Consider the following 7,130-nt stretch of genomic DNA (forward strand, 5'->3'; position numbering starts at 1 on the left):
TATTTTCTCCCACGAACAATTCCCCGAAACTAATTATCTCTTAAAAATACCTTTAGGGACCAATTAAACTATTAACTCAATGACGGGGACGGTAAAATTCTTATTATAATTAAGCTAGTGAATAAGGTAAAAATATAAGGGTCGGGATGTGACAGAAGTTCATGGACTTGGATTAGATCGAAGTGAATAAAAAGTTCAAAACTATTAAAAATTAAAAGTCGAGCTTGGTCAGGCACTCAGGCCTAATCCCTAGCCATGAAGGTGTATAGTCGGTGTATTTGTCTTCAGGGTACGGTTTATCAAAAATAATAACCATGTGTCATGCATACGCATTGCCCACAAGTTATCACTTTATCAACAAGGAGTGAAAAATCGATATCTTCAGCGATATTTCGTTTTTTTGAAGCAACGATATTTTTTTACTTACCAAGTAAATCTTGTATGAAATATTCGATATTTTTAAAATTGACGTGAAACTCTCGAAATATTGACCGAGTCTGAGCCCAAAGTCAATAATTTCGGCCCAAATATGAAAAGTCTGGAATAAAATCAATAATTTCGGCCCAAATATGAAAAGTCTGGAATAAAAGACAAAGTGAAAGTGGGGGAATCAAACTCTGGTTCCCCAGAAAAGAACAAAACTCCCTACCAACTTTGCTAGGACATCATTTAATTACATTTTGTACATTTTAATATATACACTCAAAATAACTCCACCTTATTTACATCAACTCTATCAAAATTTTAACCATCTCGATATTTCCCGATATATCTATTGAAATTTTTACATTTTGGAGGGTCGAAATTTTCATAATCACCGAAATTTTACTCATTGCTTATCAGTGTTTATCAAGTAAATAAGGGTAAATTCCACTTATGGTACAAGTATGAGGTATGACTGTTTGGTAACACGAGTTATGATTCTTTTGATACTTCAAGGTATTCCACGTAAAAAATGACATTGTGATATCTCAAGTTATGTTTTTTTAGATAATTTGGTACTTCTTGTTAACTTTTTGAGAATCGGATATTTCTAAATTTATCAAGCTATTTGCACTAAGATTGACAACCATACATATATACATCATCAGCTTCATCTCAACCATGCATCCTTACAACCATCACATCTCTTGCGAAGAAAAAATAATCCCATCGCAACAGATTTCGTCCAAACAACCAAAGACCCTAGTTAGTAAAGGCCGTTACATATGTACGTACTATTAAAACTTTAAAAGGAATAGATGGGTCGATGTGTATGTTTGTGAACGCCGTGCATGTTATAATGCTGAGCTCATGCATATGGCCATATTAATGCTGCCTAGCTTGATCAGGCTGACCAATACGTATGTGTGTCCATTATCGATTGATAGCAGAAGCTGCTGGTCAAAAACAATAAGATGAGTAAATGCGAAGGAATGGTCGATGACAGTGAAACTACTCGCTAGCTGTTCCTTTCTAAAGAACTGTTATTTTTCATCAAACTGTACATAAGATGAAAATTAAATAACTTCTTAAGAACTCAAAATCACACAAAATTGTACACAATAGACTAACTAACAATTTGAATATATTGCTTGAGAATACATTGATCGAGTGAGCCCGATCTATTGCGTGCATACGGTCTCTATATATATATATATATATAAGGATTTAAAGAGGACCTCTTTACTTTAAGAATTTGAGGATTTCTACTATTTTACATTAGCAGATGACTTCATTTAACAATCTCAACCGTTGATCCTCTAGATTCATATGTAAAAAACATGTCTACAAAATTTCAACTAATTTCATAATCATTTGGTCATTCAAATTGACGTAAACAATTATAGGCGGTTAGATAAAATTAAAACGAATATTATGCTAATTAAATGGTTAAAAATTTATCATTTTGGCCAATTTTTTTGTAGGATTCATATGTGGGTAGGTAACTAGGAAATATGTGGCTTTGATTATTAAAATACATGTTATAACTAAAAACATCCTCACTTTAAGAGTTTAAGGAGGTCCTCTCTAGATCCGGACTCATATATATGTATATATTAAATATAGAAATTTTTACCGTGTGTTAATGTATGACATGCATATCATTACCTAAAAGATGTAAAATCAGTTAAGTAATAATATTATCCCTTAATTCAAAGTGATAATATAAGCTCTTAAATAATATTTTCTTAGTTACAATATGAGTCCTCAACTGATAAAATGATGGATAAAATGATGGATAAAATGAGTCCTCAAAACCATTTAAATATTTGTTGCATTAGGTATGAGAAATGTTAAAAGACCATAAGGTTAATCAATATATAGCCTTGCACGCACGAGGTATGTTAAACAACATGAAACTAATTCATTATTTCGCATAAGATTCATAATCAATACTACCTATATAATGCTGCCCTTAAATTTATTGTACGTGAACTTCTGAAGGCGCTGGGCAACCAATTCAGCCTGCTCTGTGGAAACAGCCGGTGAAATTGAGCCTTCTCTTTATTCACTCGAACCGGTAGCATTCAAACCTCATGATGCGCATGCGTTTCCAAATACTCCACGCATTCGTCCATGTACCTATCATGGAGTTCCTTGTCCCTAAACAACTTACTATAATCATTAGCTCCATCTCTGTACTGCTTCCCCTCCTCATCTACCACAATCAACTTCAATGAATTCGCCAACTCGTTCCTTGTAAACCATCCAGTCTCTTCGTCTCTCGGTACCTCAGCTCCGATCTTGTTGTCCCAAAACCTAGCAATCAGCCCTTGATCGTACATAAATGGCAGCATGATTAGAGGACGCCCGTACTGGAGTGACTCAATGATGGAACTCCAACCGCAATGAGTCAAGAAACCCCCGACCGACTCGTGGGACAAAATTTTGAGCTGGGGAGCCCAGGTAGTCCAAACATGTCCACGACCTTTGGTTCGGTCCTCAAACCCATCTGGTAGCTTAACCGAGTCACCATCGCCAGACCCATTACTCGGTTTCCTTAACACCCAAAAGAAAGGCAATCCGGATAGCTCCAGTCCAAGAGCCAACTCATTGAACTCCTCTTGGCTTAAATTAAGCTCACTCCCAAATGCAACATAAACTACTTTCCCTTTCTCTTGTTTGTCTAACCACTCTGCAATTTTGGACCAATCACTATCCTTTCCGCCGTCTTCATCACTTCTTGGTAGAGATGGTGGCAACAAGCCCGTCGGAAGCACTACAGGCTTTTCGTGAAGGTCTTCAAGCAAATCGAGCCACTCACCCTCGATCTCTCTACAACTTCGAATGAAGTAGACTTGACAACCTTGGATAGTTGATTCCAGACGAAAGTGATCAGTCACGCCAGAAGCATTTGGTGTCAAAATACCGTTCACCAGTCTCTTGGCCTCGAAAGGCCTATAGTATATTTTGGACGGAAAGGGAATCCATTCGGGAGGGGAAGTGTATTGTTCTAGCTTCTTTCTAGGAGCATATCTAGACACTCGATTTGGTGATGTTGATCCAAGGAAACACAAAGTGGAAGCGTTGAAAATACTGAAATGAGCATTTGAGATGCCGAGCTTAGTTGCTATCGGAGGCAACCAGTGAGGGGCAAAGTCGTGAATGATCCAATCCGGAGATTGAGCTTGAAGGAATTCAGAAATACCTTGTTCGAGTCCATCATGAGCGATTTTGAGGTATGGGATAACGTCGTGAGGGACGTCCATGGTGGCCTCTGCGTTTTCGGGAAGGTTTTCGACATGGGGGAGTGGGATTTGGACTAGGGTAATCAACGGGGTTAAGGTTTCTGGGATTTTGGGGAGGCGTTGGATGTTTCTAGGTGTGGAAATGAAGGAAACCTTGTGGCCTTTGCGAGCTATGTGCTTGGCGACCTCAAGAAATGGGATTATGTGACCGAAGGCAAGCCATGGGAACAAAGCTACGTGGAGCTGCTTATGCCTAGTTGCAGAGGAAGAGCTCATTTTGATTGATGGGGTACTTTGAGCTCATTGTAATCTCCCGACTTCTTTAATAGGAGCCCTGAGACCTTGATGGTCTACTTCGGAATCGTGGACGAGTGGTGTACTTGCGTTTGTGATCTTTCTTTGAACAACTGGTCAAAAACAATGTGCCTCTGTGTTCTGGAATGTACAGAGTACATTGAGTACTTTGTTTGTCTGGAGGACGTGTCAATCAGCGATGGGGACATGCAAATTCCCCGTCTGGCTCCGTCGCCGCGTTAAACGCGTGAGGTGCGTGATCCTGTAACTCTTTCCTCCGCGATCGACGATACGAAGGGTGGGTAACTTCATTAATGAACAGCATAGAGGTGTGTTGGAGAAGCTTTGCATTACCCGATCGTGTATATTCTTAAGGCAAAAGCATAAATGATTTGAGAGGTAGAATATAGATCTGGATTCGAGATAGTCGACAGACGGCAGTTATTGTTGTATATTGCAGAGTCGATTACATCGGGAAATCTGGAAATCTGATCGGCGGTCTTCTGCTGAGCGACGGAGGTGTAGTTGTGGATTTTCACGAACCACCGTTGGATTCCCGACGATTTTCTAAACCTTGGGTCATCGTCGTACTTGATTCGTACAAGGTTAGTTTGTTGTTAGTATGACACTATAATTGAAATTGTGTATATTTACTGTGATTTGCACGATCATGATGTGATAAATTGAAGGACTGAGTGGTTTCTTATAGTGTTGATAGCAACAAGAAATGTAATTGTTCTTCTTTGCATGAAGGAATGTAATTGTTGTTCTTCATACTGAATTCAATTACATGATGAATATCCATATGGATGAGATTGATGGTGGTGGTCTCTGATTCAGTGAGGAGAACTGTGATTGATTGGTTGTGTGCTTGTGTATGATTGTGGGACTGTAGCATTGTGTTTGATTATGGACTGTACCCCTTGTGTAGAAGGATCTATTGATCAAAAAGTATGGGGCGAGCGTTAGTTAGCAGAGGCTAGATATTAAAGCTTCCAGACCGGGAAGCATGAATTCTATATGTAAATGCATCCGCCAACAATGAAATCGAATCCAAATTGGGGTAGTTTCCCAGACGATGAATGCGTTTATTACTTTATTTTGTTTTGTTTGATTTTTGGTCTATCCAAGTTATGTAATTGAGGAGTATGAGTATAGCTTGAGGTTGAATTTGTATTTTACTGTAATTGAGGAGTATAAGTAAAGCTTGAGGTCGAGTATGTTTGAGGTTCAGAATCTTGTAGCAGTGGTTAGAAGGATTGGAAGTGTAAGGAGGAAATTTGATAGGAAATATGAACTGAAGTTTGATATAAAGATGTATATATGACTACAGGCCAAGTTGGGATAGAAACCCAATATGATGAGACCAAGTTCTATGTCAACCAATGACCATACACCTTGAGAAGCATGACAGACTACTTGGTGGTGGAAGAGTGGTTTAGTAGTAATGAGAACCCTTACAAATCTGTTATGGATATGGATAGGTTTTAGCTATGTATGGATAGTTACTTCTCAGTAACCAGCAACCCTTTAGGTGAATAAGGAGTCGTGTAGCTGTCCTAGTTAGTTGATTAAGCTCTAGTTCAGGTGTCTTATCTATCCTCACTCCCCTCTTAGTTTTATACCCAATCAATGTTATGACTTAAAAAGTTTGATAGCATCAGAGAAATATTGCTGATAGGATGATTTTTCCAGGAAAGAAGATGACTTGTTCTCATAGTATTGTCTTATGTTTTTAAGAATTCTGTCCAATGTTGGAGTGAATCTTGAATCACAAGTTTATATGTCAGCTTAGTAGTATTAACAACAATGATAAGTAAGGTTGAATACTTGCCATTGTTTCGCATATATTGGATCTGTTGGATCTCATTTTTGTACAAAAGAGGTCAGAGAAAGAGTGAAATGTTATTGATGGTTTTGGTTCATACAACTAAATGTCTTTGACTGAAAGACACTTTTCCTTGGTTATGATGTATAATATATAGGGCCAAAACATCCACAGAGCATCAACTTGGCATATTGGCTCTGGTATTGAACCCTGTCTGGAACCTATAGCGTAGAGGCGGTAGAGCTACCCACCACCTAATGTATTGTTTGATCCAACTCTGTATAACTTCACAATGTTGCTTGTTCTCCCTACTTAGCTTGTTGTTTGGTTGATCAAGTATCAACTGTAACAGTTTATGATGATGATCTCTTGATATTTGCTTTTTAATGTTATTGAATGATAGGAACTGATTATGCAAGAACTGATGTTGTCATTGAATGCTGGGAATTTTAGGAGCAGTTAATGCTTTTGCACAGGTAATGTTTTCAAGTTTTCATGCTTCTGTTTTTTTCCACATTATTGATTATGAACTTCCTTCAAATCGTGTTTTTTTGCTATTGCTATGTCATTTACTGTTTTCTTTGCTATGGTTAATCCAGTAAATAGCCCAGATGCTAGTGTGGAGTGAAGGAAGTCTTGCCCTTTTTTGCAAATTGTCCATTGTTATTGATAATGTATAATACCTGAAGGCACTGAAATGTTTGTACAGAAAACCGAAGCGAAAGGAGGACGTGCTTGTAGGACTCCAGCTTGTATTGCAGTTTTAGGCTTTACTCGATGGAGTTGAAGGACTTCAAAATCTTGTTTTAAATGTTGTTTACCAACTCTTTTGATACTTGATGTGAACCCCTTGATGAGTTGAAGGACTTTAGAATCATGTTGGTGAGTTGTTTGCTTGCTCTTTAGATACTTGGTGAGGGCTGTTGATGGAGTATGGCTGACTGGTTTTATGCATTTTGGCTTTTGCAGACTTACACTTTAAAATCACGTATTGCGACTCACTTAACAATTTATGAGTAGCAACTAGCAAGCATAGTTTTTTAAAAAAATAAAATAATAGAATCTATCAAGCATGGTGGAATAAAAGGTTTGGTAAATTGGATTGTGACTCATTTAACAACTTATGAGCAGCAACTAGAAGGGTATATAACACTAAACTACCATTTAAAGGTACAAATGATAAAAAAGTTTTTAAATGTTCCAGATAATAAAAAAGTCAACATTAAAACATGTTACATGATAAAATGGTCACCTTATAACATCTTAAATGATTAAAAGGTCTATTTTCACACTTTTTACATGACCATTCTACCCTCTCTAATTTCTCTCTCTCTCTC

The 7,130-nt window shown here is 37.7% G+C and overlaps 1 protein-coding gene across 1 annotated transcript; it reads right to left on the reverse strand.

The window, feature by feature from the left end:
- Positions 1-2,232: 2,232 nt before the first annotated feature.
- On the reverse strand, positions 2,233-5,066 carry LOC101291086 (putative UDP-rhamnose:rhamnosyltransferase 1-like). The gene has a single exon (XM_004287820.1). The coding sequence runs from the start codon at positions 3,945-3,947 to the stop codon at positions 2,511-2,513; it is 1,437 nt and encodes a 478-aa protein (XP_004287868.1). The 5' UTR covers positions 3,948-5,066; the 3' UTR covers positions 2,233-2,510.
- Positions 5,067-7,130: the final 2,064 nt, after the last annotated feature.

This window comes from Fragaria vesca, linkage group LG1 (genome assembly GCF_000184155.1).
Source record: "Fragaria vesca subsp. vesca linkage group LG1, FraVesHawaii_1.0, whole genome shotgun sequence".
Lineage (NCBI taxonomy): Eukaryota > Viridiplantae > Streptophyta > Magnoliopsida > Rosales > Rosaceae > Fragaria > Fragaria vesca.

What these genes read in the sequence shown, in the direction of transcription:
- LOC101291086 (XM_004287820.1), bottom strand. Translation starts at nt 3,947, where the DNA reads ATGAGCTCTTCCTCTGCAACTAGGCATAAGCAGCTCCACGTAGCTTTG.